This window comes from Eurytemora carolleeae, unplaced genomic scaffold (genome assembly GCF_000591075.1).
Source record: "Eurytemora carolleeae unplaced genomic scaffold, Eaff_2.0 scaffold837, whole genome shotgun sequence".
Lineage (NCBI taxonomy): Eukaryota > Metazoa > Arthropoda > Copepoda > Calanoida > Temoridae > Eurytemora > Eurytemora carolleeae.
The window spans coordinates 90,968-106,994 of NW_019396725.1; the positions used below are offsets into that span (position 1 = coordinate 90,968).

At 31.5% G+C, this 16,027-nt stretch overlaps 1 protein-coding gene across 1 annotated transcript in view; it reads right to left on the reverse strand.

Moving 5' to 3' along the window:
* Nucleotides 1-8,156: 8,156 nt before the first annotated feature.
* Nucleotides 8,157-16,027, reverse strand: part of LOC111707841 (uncharacterized) — a 9,528-nt gene continuing 1,657 nt past the window's right edge. Inside the window, exons 3-9 of the mRNA XM_023481004.1 lie at nucleotides 13,628-13,700; nucleotides 13,004-13,043; nucleotides 12,379-12,435; nucleotides 11,846-11,932; nucleotides 10,478-10,536; nucleotides 9,031-9,876; nucleotides 8,157-8,660 (exon numbers count right to left, since the gene is read on the reverse strand). Coding sequence (XP_023336772.1) covers nucleotides 8,463-8,660; nucleotides 9,031-9,876; nucleotides 10,478-10,536; nucleotides 11,846-11,932; nucleotides 12,379-12,435; nucleotides 13,004-13,043; nucleotides 13,628-13,700 — 1,360 coding nt within the window. The 3' untranslated portion in view covers nucleotides 8,157-8,462. The remainder of the gene's footprint in view (nucleotides 8,661-9,030; nucleotides 9,877-10,477; nucleotides 10,537-11,845; nucleotides 11,933-12,378; nucleotides 12,436-13,003; nucleotides 13,044-13,627; nucleotides 13,701-16,027) is intronic.

Genomic DNA, 16,027 nt, shown 5'->3' on the forward strand with positions numbered 1-16,027 from the left:
GCGCGCAACTGCAATTAACTTTCCTTGCATTATAAACTTGTATTAAATGATGTCTTTCAGCAAACCATGATCTATAATATTCTTCAGAACCTACAGCATGGTGTTCCAAAAATAACATTAAAATCTAAAATAAGTGATGACATTGAAATATCGTTTTTTACAGAGAGCATTTTTTTACGGGGTAACACATTCAGCGATGTCGTATTTCTGTAATATTAAAATTACTTTTTTCCGACATGAACAGAATTTTTGTTTTTTAAATCCTTTCAAGGGTAAAAACAGCAGGCCACATTTTGGAATCGCTAGGATTTCAAAAATGTTGTAACCTTGTTTAATATCAAAGGTCTACATAATTAGGTATAAAAGATAAAGGATTATACACGGAGAAAGATTATAAAGCAAGTTCATTTGAATATTATGCTTATTCACGAATGTATGTGGAAGATATATTTAAGATGGATTTGAAAAATTTCCCTTATTATCCATAATTTTTGAGACACCTTGTAGAACATAATTAAAATTATCTGTCATGAACTTCATGACGTCATGAAAAAATCCCTGGAATCATCGGAAATTTTGTTTTTCCATGGTAAATGTTACAGAAAATGTTAATATGGTTCAAAGTATAACAAATTGATATATTTTTGGCATTGTAATTCATAATGTGGTTCACATTGATCCGGACTACAGCTATTCAAATTTCAAGAACGTGCCTAGTTCAAATTGTTTTTTTTTCGTTTAACTTTAATTGTCTCTGACTGCATGTTGAATTACAAAAAGCACTTTTCCACCAGTTGAAAGCAAACAAACTATTTAAAAATGTGAAACCTAGTATGGCTAAAAGCAACAGTTTTAAACCATTTTTAAACCAGTTTAAAACCAGTTTTAAACCAGTTTTAAACCAGTTTCAACCAGTTTTAAACCAGTTTTAAACCAGTTTTAAACCAGTTTTAAACCAGTTTTAAACCAGTTTTAAATCAGTTTTAAACCAGTTTTAATCCAGTTTTAAACCAGTTTTTGATTATAGATAGAAAAAGGCATTCCTTAAACTTCCCTATAAAGTTTAGCTGTAGTAAATATCATTGTCAGAAACTGCTAGGCCTGACATGTTCCCGAAGAAGAAATATTTCCATAATGAATGGAAAAATGTGCTTTTCAAATAAAATCCAATGATTCTGAAAATTAAAAAAAATCACCAAAAATTTAAATACCTGCGAAAATATTTTTAGATTAAAATAATGACGTTGGATCAAATTCTGCAAGGTAAAGAGAAGAAAATTCAGGCTTTGAATTAAAATCCAAGAAGAGTGTGGAGTATATTCAACGCTATTTAACAACCATGAAACACTTTGGAACTAAGTACTTGACAAAAACTCAGATTTGTAATCCCTATATCTTTTCAACCCAATGTTCTAGTCCTTAGATGTTTAAAACTAGGAATTCTGTTAATTCAAATAATCGAATTTTGAAATATCAAAGGTTTAAAGCTTCGGTTGCAAAGATATAGGGATAAGAAAATTTGAATTTATACGGGAAATATTCAATTCCGTTCTGCAGCAAACAGCTGTTATTCATGAAAAAAATGTGTATTCATGAATACACAAAGGTTATTATTATGATGAAAGCTTTTGTTGACATAGTGTATTTGTTTACAGTACAATAGCTTGACAGTGTTTTTCTTTATTGTGTTTCATAGAAGTTATTTTAAGGAAATTTCCATTCATAGAGTTGCAATTATACATGCTCAACCCTTAGCATTTTTTGTTTAATTAAGAAAAGATGAGCTATTTGAAAGTTAACAAACAACCCTGTATGTAATGTGTGTCCTATTACCAACATTTATAAACATTACGTAGTATTCTTAGTAGACTAAACCATACTATTGGGACACCTTGTATGTAATGTTTGTCCTATTACGAACATTTATAAACATGACGTAGTATTCTCAGTAGACTAAACCATACTATTGGGACACCTTGTATGTAATGTGTGTCCTATTACCAACATTTATAAACATGACGTAGTATTCTCAGTAGACTAAACCATACTGTTGGGACACCTTGTATGTAATGTGTGTACTAGTACCAACATTTATAAACATGACGTAGTATTCTCAGTAGACTAAACCATACTGTTGGACACCTTGTATGTAATGTGTGTACTAGTACCAACATTTATAAACATGACGTAGTATTCTCAGTAGACTAAACCATACTATTGGGACACCTTGTATGTATTGTATGTATCCTTTTACCAACATTTATAAACATGACGTAGTATTCTCACTAGACTAAACCATACTATTGGGACACCCTGTATGTAATGTGTGTCCTATTACCAACATTTGAAAACATGACGTAGTATTCTCAGTAGACTAAACCATACTGTTGGGACACCTTGTATGTAATGTATGTATCCTTTTACCAACATTTGAAAACATGATGTAGTATTCTCAGTAGACTAAACCATACTATTGGGACACCTTGTATGTAATGTGTGTCCTATTACCAACATTTGAAAACATGACGTAGTATTCTCAGTAGACTAAACCATACTGTTGGGACACCCTGTATGTAATGTATGTACCCTTTTACCAACATTTATAGACATGACGTAGTAGACTCATGAAAGCTTTTAATAAACCATGGAAAAATGATAAATGTGACAAGAAATTACCAGTAATTTATAATTTATGATATAATGTACTTTATATTGGATTCATATGATCGGATTGTTGCATGTCTGAGTCCTAAAGTCAAAGATTACCAAATATACAGACATTTTTTTTGTAGTTTTTTGAAGTATCTGTTTTTGGTTCGTTTTCCTTATATCTGTTCTTAAGATAAAATTGTTGCAAACCATATTCAAAGCAAAATTTAAAGTATAAACTTTTCTACCAATACTGTATACTGCAGGGTTAAGGATGAGACAGACGACTGTCCAGAATTGATAAGTTTCCTTATATTTAGGATTCCCACTGTTCCTTTCTTTCTTTACTAAACCATTAAACAAGTCATAAAAAGCCTACATTCAAAGCAGAGAAACTTTGGGATTCTTAGATTTTAAGATCTTTAGGCACTCCTGCATGCCAAGTCCATTAGCGCCTGATCCAATCAAGGTTCAGTCATGTGTTTGTTGTCTATTCTGAACCAATAGAAATAGTATGGAGGTAACATCTATCTTTCTATCTATCTCATTTTCCAATCAGAGATATGAATCCTTCAATCGGCGGTATCAGTAAATGGAAATATTTACTTCTACTTAAACTATATTGTAGGCCGTCTTTACAATCTTATACATTGTCGGTTTCATGTACATCTAATCTTATACATTGTCGGTTTCATGTACATCTAATCTTATACATTGTCGGTTTCATGTACATCTAATCTTATACGTCGGTTTCATGTACATCTAATCTTATGCATTGTCGGTTTCATGCACATCTAATAAATATACTGACAAACTATAAATTGTTAAAGAGAGACTTCCCCTGATATTAATCTATGAATCTATTAACATATAATCAGTAAAAATATATTCTATAATATTCAGGTAAATAGGTTTGGGTAAGTGGATATTGGATCTTGATATGTGTATAATGTTTGAATAATTGATACTTAATGGGAGTGTTCGAGAAAATTGAAAGGGAACATAGAAATACAATCTGAGCTGAAAACTTTAGAATGAAATATCCTTAATCCCGATCGGTTACTTAATCTGGAGATCAATTACAAGAGGAGAAAAAGCATTATTTAATCTAGAGCTTAAGAAAAAGAGTGAATCAAGCATTAATCCCGATATCTACCATTCAAAAGTTCCCAGCTATGCACTCCTGTATGTCGAGTTCATTAACACCTGCTCCAATCAGGGTTCAGTCATGTGTTTGTTGTCTATTCTGAACCAATAGAAATTGTAAGGCGGTAACATCTATCTTTTTATCTATCTTATTATCCAATCAGAGATATGAATCCTTTCATCGGCACTAACTGTAAATGGAAATATTTACTTCTACTGAAACTATGGTGTATGTATAGCTGGGAACTTCAGAATGATGGATATCGAGTTTAATGCTTGATCAATTCATTTTCTTAATCACGAGAATAAATAACGCTTCTTCTCCTTTTGTTATTAACCTCCAGATTAATTAACCGATCACTATAGTTTCAGTAGTAGTAAATATTTCCATTTACTGATAGCACCAATTAAAGGATTCATATCTCTGATTGGATATTGAGATAGATAGAAAGATAGATGTTACCGCCTTACAATTTTTATTGGTTCAGAATAGACAACAAACACATGACTAAACCCTGATCAGGCGCTAATGGACTCAGCATACAGGAGTGCAATCGGGATTAAGGATATCCTATTTTAAAGTTTTCAGCTCTGAATAAATTGAAATCTTTTCAATTTAGCAAATGATTTTCTCTTTAATAGTTAATGGTTGAATTTTCTCTGAATTTAAAAAAAACATTAGACTTGTATTTCTCATTCATTCTTCTGTGTTAGTTAAATAAAAAATGTGCCTTCTTATAGTACTCTTAGTAATACAATTATACCCTAATATAAACATATTAATTATTAATCAATCATGCTTCGGTGATTGAATAATTGTTGACTCAATACGTAAATTAAAACTCATAAAGGTGCAATTAGTATATTTATAAAAAAGCGGGATTTATATATATATATATAAAGTACTCTTAGTACTTAGTACTACTACAATTATACCCTTATTTAAACATATTTAGTATTAATCAATCATGGTACTGTGCTTGAATAAATGTTGACACAATACGTCAATTGGAACTCACAAAAGTGCAATTAGTATATTTATAAAAAAGCGGGGAATATATAAAGATATATTTTAAAGGGACTGTAAAAGAACAATAAAAGTTGGTATAGGCTGAAAGCTATTCACTTTAACTCTTGATCGCGACCCATGAAAGCTATATTGTGTGTTCCTGTGTCTCGAGAAATTGATAAAAAACTGTGTCAAATTTATATGAAAATTCATAAAATGCAGCAGAACTTCCACCAATGAAAATGCAGTATACTGGTCACATGTCTTTGTCTGTATCACCTGACCAATATACTACACTACCATTGGTTGGAGTTCTGATGACGTCATACCTACTTATAAATAATATTATCAATTATATCTATTAAAAATTAAAATAAAAGTTTAAATAATTGGAGAAAACCTATGTTACAATTAGGTTTCTCTGGGATACCTTCGTTCTTAGATTGGTTGCATATTTGCTGAATATGATCTGTTTTAACCTACCATTTCTATACTAAATTGTATATATATGAATTTTCGTATAAATTTGACACAGTTTTATATTTTCTCGAGACAGGAACATCCAAAGAGAATAGAATATATATTAAAGGGGAATTTAGAGAATCTCTCGGTATGAATTTTTTCAGTCCCTTTCAGCCTGAAAGGGAGTTCAAAGTGTGCAAATCATGTAAATGCTCACAAATTATATGCAGTAGAGTACAATAATACAGTTTGTTCCCTAGACTATCCATTTCAATTTCGAATTTTTTAAAGCTGTTAAATAAACTTTAAAATGAATTAGGTGAATAAAAAACACCATTTGATTTATAGTTATAACGGAAAATCATCGTTTGTAAAGTGAAAGGCATAGAGTCTATGCGAAATGATTCATTGGTCAATTATGACACCAGCCTATTTCATAATTTGGTTTTCTTTTAATATTAATTTTAGATTTTCTATAAAATGATATTCCAGGGCCCAAAAGGTTATATAACTTAAATATGTGAAGTACACCTGCAGTATGGAAACAATACAAAATGGTCGTTTTACACTTTTTTTTAGTAAATTCCCCTCTAATATATATTTTATTCTGTACGAAAACATCAGATATAATTTTCATGAGTCGCGATCAAGAGCTAAATTGAATAGCTTTCAGCCTCTACCCCTATCATTTTTCCTATACAGTCCCTTTAAGTATGAAGAAATGCATTTCATTAAGTTGTTCTGGTGCGCTAAAAACTAGACAGAAAAGGAGAAGGTTGTATTTAAGCGACATTACTGATGTGCCTTAGTGACATCGTAGCTCCGCACACCACTCCTGTGTGATGAGTCTATTAGCGCCTGATCCAATCATGGTTAAGTCATGTGTTTGTTGTCTATTCTGAACCAATAGAAATTGCATGGCGGTAACATCTATCTTTCTATCTATCTAATTATCCATTTAGAGATACGAATCCTTCAATCGGCGCCAACTGTAAATGGAAATATTTACTTCTACTGAAACTATAGTGACACATCTTAGATAGATCTTGTATATCTTTGTGACACATGCATGAGAAAAACTATTTTTTCCGGTTACGTGCATTTTTGTTCTTTCAATAGCCCTGGCATATGAGGAGTTATGATAAAACTATTAAGATTTTAATCATACATGAAATTTTCTTGAATTTAAAATTGTCAATTTTTTACCGTTTTTCCCACTATTTATTAATTGCTAGTTAGATTAACTTAAAGGACAGGACCCACACTTATCCTTATTATTAATCTATGGAACACTTGTTAACTGTAATTGCAAGAATTTTCGGGATTTTTTTACTTCAACTGACAATCTCTACCATGAAAAGTATTTAATTCTGATAATTAACTCTGTAAGCATATAATACAAGTCACTTTCATAGCAAAACAACAATAAAAAATAATCAGATTTCCAAATGAGTGTTGATCAAAAAGAAAGGTTTAAAAGATAACAATGTGAATCAGACATGTCACTCAATATATGAAGAGTCAGTGTAAATTACGTTTACAATCCCTTTAAATACAATTTTTATTCAAAAACACACAATTGTTAACCATTAACTTAAGACCTCCGTGTAATGTCGTCTTCAACTTAAAATCCCCTCTCGGAGACACCAAACCAAATAATTTCAGCCCCCATTTTCTTTGTACTCCGGGGACGGAGCCTAAAACACTTACGATTATTGTGAACCCATAAAAGTTAAACAAGAATATTTTCATATGAAGAATTAGTGAATTTCGTTAAATATTCAACTGTCATTTATTTCAGAAGTTTTAACAAAAAAACGTGCTTCAACACTGATCAACAAAAAGTTACCCTTTATCATCCCCTAATAAATCGTAAGATTTTTTCCATTATTAACATTCATTATAACATTGTACAAGTACATTGTACAAATAACCATGATCTATAATTTATGTTATTTTTTAAGGAAATAAAGCTTTTGTTATCGATTTTCTTGAGACGGGGTTACTCTGTTGTGTGTGTTTGCGGCCAACCGGGGAAGATTTGTCCGGGGAGAATAAATATCCCCGCACCAGAATTCCGACGGGCCTATTATTCAAGTTTATCTGGTGTGTTGCTGTTATCTGTCAACAACAATATATCTTTATATTTATCTAAACTATTTATACTTGTGAAATAATTCCAAAATCTAAAACTACATGGTTACATTTTGTCTTGTTTGTAACTTCATAAGCATATTGGCTTGTTTGTAACTGTATAAACATTTTGTCTTGTTTGTAACTGTATAAACATTTTGTCTTGTTTGTAACTGCATATGCATATTGTCTTGTTTGTAACTGCATAAACATTTTGTCTTGTTTGTAACTGTATAAACATTTTGTCTTGTTTGTAACTGCATAAGCATATTGTCTTGTTTGTAACTGCATAAACATTTTGTCTTGTTTGTAACTGTATAAACATATTGTCTTGTTTGTAACTGTATAAACATTTTGTCTTGTTTGTAACTGTATAAACATATTGTCTTGTTTGTAACTGTATAAACATATTGTCTTGTTTGTAACTGTATAAACATATTGTCTTGTTTGTATCTGTATAAACATATTGTCTTGTTTGTAACTGTATAAACATATTGTCTTGTTTGTAACTGTATAAACATTTTGTCTTGCTTGTATCTGCATAAGCATATTGTCTATGGTTTACGTGGAACATTATCAAAGACCAAATAAAGATTTTTAAAAGTGTTTCAAGTTTCTTATTATTTTGAAAATTTACGAATTACACGGGCAGCCGTAGTACATTTGAATTTCCGAGCCGGGTTAACCTTTCCGGTGCCAGTTTGTACTGTATCGCCTGGACATTGGGTATATAAAGCAGACACTTAATAGGACTAGCCGGTGCAACAAGGTTGACGCGGTCAGACTTTAGATTGAATTTACTTTTACTAAAGGGTTTAAATCATGTAAATATAATTTGGTTTATTAATGGCTGCATCAAAACTAAAAAGTAAATTATAAAATATCAAGATTAGGACTAAAGCTCACTTTAAAGTCCCAGAATATAAAGAGCTAGATATTTTTCACAGAAAATACAAAATTACAAATAAACTTTTCAAAAACAATGTTTGATCAGTAAGTGCTAGAATACAAAAATAAACATAATTTTTTAAATACAAAATTACAAGAACATTTCTAAAAGCAATCAGTAACTTTGATCCACTACAAAATGAGAATATTGATAACTATTTGTCTTTATCTTCTCGTTGATTGGAAATGATGGAGTTGTTGCTTCATATTCAGTTGATGGGATTATTAATGTTTTTAATAATTCTCTAAATTTATCCATACTTTCGATACTTCCACTATCTGTGTGATCATAAGCATCTGTTACATCACTTTCCTGTGGTTAGAGATGGGCATTGTTTTTGTGAACGAACAACATTTCTGTGAACGAACAACATTTTTGTGAACGAACAAAACTTTTGAGATTGACAAAACTTTTGAAATTGAACACAACTTTTGAAAATAAACTTTTTTTTTTGTGAACAATAGTGGCGTTCAGAAAAAGAAACGATGAACGTACAACTTGGATTGTTCAGGAAAATCTGAAATCTAAAAAAAATTAAGGATTTAAAATTGTTTGAACTATTTCTAAACGATTTCTAAACTGACCGAACAAATTTTTTCAAAGATTTTGAAAAAAATGATATTTTTTTACTGAATAAACATTAAGCTAAAAATGAAAAAAAACTGTATGCGCCCATTTCTACCTTTGGTGTCTCATTCATGACATTTTCATATTTCTGGTCTGAATTATCCTCTTTTTCATTTTTCCCTCTTTTTTTGATTTTAAGATTTGACTTGACATCTCCTAGATAAACCTCCTCAAGGCCTAAAATTTCTTCCTGATCCTTCTCTGCAGTCGTCTCGGACTTGATGGCGGAGTCCTCGCTGAGAACCGTGGGATCTGAATTGTCCAAGGATAGCGAAATCTGATTGTTTTCAAGAGAAACTGATACCCTGGTTTGATCAGGGGCTGGTTCAATGTCCCCAGTTAGAAAGTATGCATGTATGTTCTTGTTCTGAAGTAAAGGTCCAATAAAATCAGTACTGTTGGATTGAAGTTCATGATTATTATTAAATTCAGCTTCTCTGACAGTAACTGATGTCTCATTTGTTTCTTGCTGCAGTAATGGTCCGATAAAAGATTTCTTCTGCAGTTTCTTAAGATAACTTTCCTGAAGAAAATCATAAATATTTTCTCTCTTCTGATAATTGAGGATTTTGTTAAATTCATCTTTTTCATCCTCATCCATGGCTTTAAGAAGTAAATCCCGTTGTTCTTGAATTAATTGGAATATTTTCAGTTTTCGATCTTCAACGCTAAGATCTTTTTCTTTGAGGTTCATCCCTGGAGCACTATTTTGATCATTGAATTTTTCCTTATTTTTATCTTGATAAAAATTACTCTCCAATGGTTGCTTTTTGTACTTTAACTGTTCCAGTTTATCAAATTCATCTGGAAATATAACTCTTCCTGAACCGGTTATTCTCTCTGTAGTGTACAGCGGGGCCTGAAACCCAGTAGTTATGTTTGTTGTGTAAACAGAGGCATCCTAAAAATAAAGTTTAGGGTTAGCCAAGACAAAAGGACAACATTAATTTATAACTGATTATTAAATTAAAGTTTTGCTGTTGCTGACACTTATTTATTAATTTCTTTGTCAACTATTTTTAAGCTGTCTTGCAGTTGCAGTTACAAATTTGAGGTCGTTTTTATAGGGACTGTAAGGAAACATTAAAGGGGGTATAGGATGAAACCTGAGAATCTCAGGCGTTGAACGATACATCTAAAACATCTATCTGATGTTTCTGTCTCGATTTCCGTCTGTATCACGTGACCAGTATTCTACACTGCCATTGGCTGAAGTGCTGGTGACGGAATACGGACTATATGAAATAAAAATTAAAAAATTATAATGGGAGCAAACCTGAGATTCTCAGGCTTCTGTGGGATAAATCGTTTTCAGGTTGGTTGCGTATTTGCTGAATATGCATGATCTGTTTAAACCAAAATTATATATATATGAATTTTTGCATAATTTTGACAGAGTTTTTTTTTTATTTCGAGACAGGAACATCAGATAGATGTCTTATATGCATATCGTTCAACGACTGAGATTCTCATTCGTAAATAACCCTCTATAGTGTATATACCTGAATATTTCTGGTGAAAGGTTGGTGAGCAAGTGATGAACTGGGTTGATATTGTTCTACTATATCATGAACATTAACTCTTTTCGTTTTAATTTTTATAATAAAGCTTTTCGCTCATATATATATTTATTTGTATATTTGTATGTTTAAATGTTAGCTAGCTGGCCAAACGGCTGGAACGAATGGGCTAAAATTTGTTGAGGGAACCCATGGGTACCCAAGGAGTAAAATAGGTTAATATCGTAATTTTTTTTCTTCAAAATAAAAAAAAACTACGTGGACAACGCCATGCACTTCAGCTATTTGCTAAATATGCTTCGTAATTGGTTTTAGACAGGGGTTGGCAATGTACGCTAGATTTAATATAGATTGTACTGATTGTACAGAGCCCAAAACAGGGTATCGATATGAAAATCAGTTTTGAAACCCGGGTTTTACGAAATATTATTTTATTCAGTAGCTTCATATTCTACATTTTTGTTGAATCTTTTAAATCAAAATCTAAAAAATGTTAATCCTCCATAAAGGAAACTCGGAAGTTTGGTTCAATGATACTCTTTTAAATTTTAGAAAGGAATTGAGTCTTTGCCACAAACTTAAATTTTCTAATTTCTTTATCTTTCTAGTCTGATAATGCAAACCTTTCATATTTCAAACTTGGGTTATTTGATCTTACAGAAGGCATAGTTTGAAATATCTAGGGTCTACGACATAGGGTTGCAAAGATATAGGTATTATAAAATCAGAGTTTGTGGCAAAGGCTCAATTCCTTTGATTGAGTACGCGCAGGTCATCATATAATGAACAAGCTTGCAGGACTTGGGCGAGAACTGAAGTGCGGTATTTGTTTGTCAAATGCAAGGTACTCATGCAAGGAAAGTTAATTGCAGTTGCGTATACTCTGCGTACATATTGGAACCAGTTCTCTCTGGGCGGAATTTGTAAACAAGAATAGATGCATCAGTGTTCGTTTAGTATCCGAGGAGGATAAAAGCATTGACTTCTGAAAATTTTAATAATTCACATAATAGTTTCCTATGACCAGAATATTTCATTGATTTTTTATGTGAAAGATGGATCCAATGGCAGGCTATGCCATCCGTCTTGTGTATACATTACCGCCCAGAGACAGTACACTGCGGTACAAAAGATGCGTACACCTCTGAAATAAATTTCCTTGCAATATAATCTTGGTTTTATCTAGGGTTTTAAAACAAAATGTGTAAAAACAAATCGGCCACCGAAAAAAAGTTAAACATCTAATGATTCAATGTTTCTTAAATTTCCTTGGAAGAATTTTAGAGTTTTAAAGACATTTAAACAATTCATCTCATTTGAGATCAGTTTTACAAGAAAAGTAAATGTTTCCTAATTGATCTTGGACATTTTCAAGCGTTGATCTTTTCTTTTGTTCTGCCAGCTGGGACACCTTGGAGTGCAGGTTTTGCAGTAGTCCTTAAAAAAAATGTTGCAACCATTTTTTTCAGAAAATAGGTTGTATTTTTTACTTTGTTTGTATTATCACAGCTCTAAAACTCTTATTTTTTGCAAGTCAAACTATGAATTCTGCTAGATCAAACAGTCTGATTATGAAATATCAAAGGTTTACACCATCAGGTTGCAATGATTTAGAAGCTAGCAAATTTGAGTTGGTGAAAAAAACTTAAAAAATAAAAAATGAAAAATTCCTTTCAAAATATTTGGAAATGTTTAGCACCCTTAAAGCCTATACAATATAATTCAATATAATATATATTAAAAGCCTACTCTATAATATTTTTTTGTAAAATGAAATGAATCATTTTTCAATGAAAGGAAAAATAAAATGCCCAATCAGCAAGTAAATTAAACCATTGATCAGTTTTTCTTCAGTTTTTAATAAGAGGTAAAGACAAGTTTACTTATTATATATCTATCCGTAGCTCTATTAGAAGCCTCAGAATTTCCAGATTTCAGACCTGAATAGAAAATACAGTGGATTGTTATATGTTATATGCATAAAATTGTTTTGATTAACATAGCTTAACAATATTACATATAATAATTGCAAATTACAAATTTAAAGAGTTTCCGAGGATTAGTTAAACCTGTAGATGGAGGTTTGATTAAATCTGTAGCGAGAGGTTTAATTAAACTGTAGATGGAGGTTTAGTTAAACCTGTATATGGAGGTTTAGTTAAACCTTTAGATGGAGGTTTAATTAAACCTTTTTATGAAGGTTTAATAGAACCTGTAGATGGAGGTTTAATTAATCCTGTAAATGGAGGTTTAATTAAACCTGTAGATGGAGGTTTAAACAAACCTGTAGATGGAGGTTTAATTAAACCTGTAGATGGAGGCTTAATTAAACCTGTAGATGGAGGTTTAATTAAACCTGTAAACCTGTAGATGGAGGTTTAATTAAACCTGTAGATGGAGGCTTAATTAAACCTGTAGATGGAGGTTTAATTAAACCTGTTGATGGAGGTTTAATTAAACCTGCAGATGGAGGTTTAATTAAACCTGCAGATGGAGGTTTAATTAAACCTGTAGATGGAGGTTTAATCGCTTTCCTGACTATTCTTTCCTGAAACAAAATCAACAAATAATTTATGTTATATTTAAAAAATTAATAAAAAATGAAACAATCTGTTAATATTGGAAAAAATCCCGTATTGAAATTTAATGAAATATACATCATGGGGTGTAGTATTTAAAAAAAAGTATAATGCGGTTAATGAAAATCCTTAAAAGTCAAAATCAAAAAGACAGTATTTCTTGCTTTATAAATACGACGGTAGAAGAGCCGCAGAAATGTGTACTGCAAATTATTTCAAAGGAAAAGAGTAAAATAGTAAAGGGGGAAGGGGGTGAAGCTCCGGAGCCTCCAAATACGCATAATAACCTCCAAGCCCCACGAAACTTTCTCTGCGCCTCTCGCTACGTCTCAAAGCTTCCGAGATAAATGCGAGGCGCGGAGACTGGATGGCAGAGGCTCGGAGACATAGTGAGAGGCAAGGTTATGATTTTGCAGGGCTTGGAGGTCATTCTGCGTAACAGGAGGCTCTGGAAGTCATTTCGCGTAGTTCATGATGGGTCTTTACCCTCTCCCCTATAGGGGTTACTTGTATGCGATACAAAACTAATTTAAACATGTTGCTTGTTGATTTCCTTGTTTAACTGGTTTACCCCTGGTGGTGGAGGAGGTTGCAGTACGTTATTCAACTCCTTTACTTCCACTGTTCTGCAGTACACAGTACATAACCAATTAACGTTGATCATAGGTCCATTGTTTAAGAAATAATAAACATGTAAAGTATTGCAGGAAAACTGTATTTAATTTTGTTACTTTCATTAGTTTAAAGATATGTAAGGATCACGTACAATATCCCTAAAAGCTTTGTCTGACCAAGTTTGAATTAGATATCAATGTTTTTGTTATGGAAAACTGTTTATTTTTATTTGTAGTTTCTATGCAAAAGTGACTTGCGCATTTCTTGGAGAAATTTTCACAATTATCTTCAACGTTAAATTGATTAATTTAAGATTTCAAAGGAACCGTTGTGAATCGGGCATTGACCTCTTTTTAAAATTACACTTTTCTACCAGAGGCTTAAAATATATGTGAGTGTCTTGAGAGTACAAACGACTACAACTAGGATTTCCTGCGAAAAAAATTGTGAAAAATGCGAAAATTTTGTTTTTATTTCATAAACTTTTTCGCAAATTTTGCATTTTTTTGCGAAAATAAATTACGCGAAAACCTATAACTTTTTGTAGCTGCAACAATTAATTGCACATAAAAAACTTGTGAAATTCTCTGCTCTGAGAGCTCAACAGATTTATTATAATAATTTCTCTTCCTCATTATTTTTCACAAAATTTTCGCATTTTTTCGCAAAATTTCCCCATTTATTATTTTGCGAAAATTTCACATCTTTTCACGAAACAGATTTAAGCGAAATTTCGCGAAAATAGCGAAAATTTTCGCATTTTTCGCGAAAGAACGAAATGTGGAAAAATGCGAAATTTTCGATGAAAACTAATTTTTTTCGCTTAAATACATTTTCGAGAAACGATTTTCCCTTTTCGCTGAAAACCCTAACTACAACCCATTTTATTCTCGGTTGAAATAGTAATATTTCCCCCCAATCTATGTATTGAATCTATGTAAGAAAGTCACCGGAAAAAAATTTTCTGGAAAATATAAACCTGGAAATAAAAACTTTGATAAAAAATCCCAATTTTCTGAAGTCCCAGGACGAGATGTCGCTGGAAATAAAGTCCTGAGTTTTAGATTCCTCGGACTTTTTTACCAGAGGACTTTTTTAGTGCGAAAATTCAGGACTTTATTTCCGAAAACTTTTTCAGCGGTTACCTGACCCCGGTTGGGACAGCTCTTTGAGTTTTGTCTATTATATTTCTCCCAGAAACTGCAGTATACCCTATTTATTATTAAAAGAAGCTTCAGGTATATTTGATTTGGTTCAAGTATTTTGTGAGTAAAAAATTCTAATTAAATCATCCAAGCGGATTCTCAAAATATTTTTATTTTAATTTTGCAGGATCACATGACAAATTAATTTGTAGATCGCTTATAAGAAAGATGAAGCCCAAAAACATTGAGTTTTTTCCATTTAAAAAAAAACTTTTTTAAAAAATGTCGTAAAATCTTAGAGACTGTTCGACCACGTACAGGGTGTCCCTTCATTGACATTCATTCAAGTTTTTCATAAAGATAATTTAAAATCTTGGTAATTTCCAAGAGAAGGATTTTGGGACCCCCGCCCGGCCCCCGCCCGACCCCTGCCCGGCCCCCTAGCCAGTTCTAGTCGCAGCGCTCGGCTCAGAATGTGTAGCTGAACTGAACCTAACCTAACCTTTAAATAATTCAGATTTCATGTACATTTTATTATTAAGGATGGTGTGGGCGAGGTTAAAATTAAGAGCGAAATATTTGAATTTAAATTTTCCTGATAAAAATACCATCTGGCATTTTATATTCGCTTTTTTAATGAACATTTCACATTTTTCTGTTTAAACGTTCTATTTGTGCAACACAATGAATAAAACAAACATTAAGTCTTAAAATAGACCCTGAAGCAATAATATATAAACATTCATAGTAAGTTATATACATAATACTACATTAGCTACATACTTATAAAAACATTCATAGTTAATTATATATACATAATACTACATTAGCTACATACTTATAAAAACATTCATAGTTAATTATATATACATAATATACTGCATTAGCTACATACTTATAAAAACATTCATAGTTAATTATATATACATAATACTACATTAGCTACATACTTATAAAAAAATTCATAGTTAATTATATATACATAATGCTACATTAGCTACATACTTATAAAAACATTCATAGTTAATTTTATATATATAATACTACATTTGCTACATACTTATAAAAACATTCATAGTTAATTATATATACATAATATACTGCATTAGCTACATACTTTTAAAAACATTCATAGTTAATTATATATACATAATACTACATTAGCTACATACTTATAAAAACATTCATAGTTA